The sequence below is a fragment of the Haliaeetus leucocephalus genome, unplaced genomic scaffold (genome assembly GCF_000737465.1).
Source record: "Haliaeetus leucocephalus isolate CR32 unplaced genomic scaffold, Haliaeetus_leucocephalus-4.0 Scaffold306, whole genome shotgun sequence".
NCBI classification, from domain to species: domain Eukaryota; kingdom Metazoa; phylum Chordata; class Aves; order Accipitriformes; family Accipitridae; genus Haliaeetus; species Haliaeetus leucocephalus.
In genome coordinates, this window is record NW_010972742.1 from 4,762,865 (window position 1) to 4,763,349 (window position 485).

Genomic DNA, 485 nt, shown 5'->3' on the forward strand with positions numbered 1-485 from the left:
CGCCCGAGCCAACCCCCCCACCACCACCGCAGGCATTCCCCTCACAGTCCGCCTGCTCTTCCCCCGCCCCTCACCTTCATCTCCCGCTCGGGGATCACGTCCATATCGTCCCCCATGGCGGCGCCGGCAGCCCCGAGGCCCGCGGTCCCCACCGCCCTGCGCACAGCCGGGAAACCCCCGCGCGCCTGCCAGTGCGCTCACTTCCGCTTCCGGCGCGACCGCTCTAGCCACAGCTCTCGATGCTCCTCGGCGCCGGGAGTCCTCCAGGGGACCCCCGCTATCACCATCACCCTCCCCGTTGTCTGTCGCGGCTCCCGCGGGCTAAAGGACGGGAGGACAAACGGCCAGGCTGTGTTTAATAAACCCTTTTTTCCTTATGTTCTGAGGTAGGGCCTGACCCGGTGGCGGTGGCTGCTGCAGGCCGCACCCGCCGGCCCTTCTCCGCCCTGAGGAGATCCAGCCCCATGGGGCTGTGCACCCCCCCC

The 485-nt window shown here is 69.7% G+C and overlaps 1 protein-coding gene across 3 annotated transcripts in view; it reads right to left on the reverse strand.

Annotated features, from left to right (window-relative positions):
- NUP214 (nucleoporin 214kDa) overlaps nucleotides 1-165 on the reverse strand; it is a 45,283-nt gene extending 45,118 nt beyond the window's left edge. For all 3 annotated transcript variants that reach the window (XM_010570901.1, XM_010570900.1, XM_010570899.1), the window contains exon 1: nucleotides 75-165. In XM_010570901.1, coding sequence (XP_010569203.1) covers nucleotides 75-116 — 42 coding nt within the window. In that variant the 5' untranslated portion in view covers nucleotides 117-165. The remainder of the gene's footprint in view (nucleotides 1-74) is intronic.
- Nucleotides 166-485: the final 320 nt, after the last annotated feature.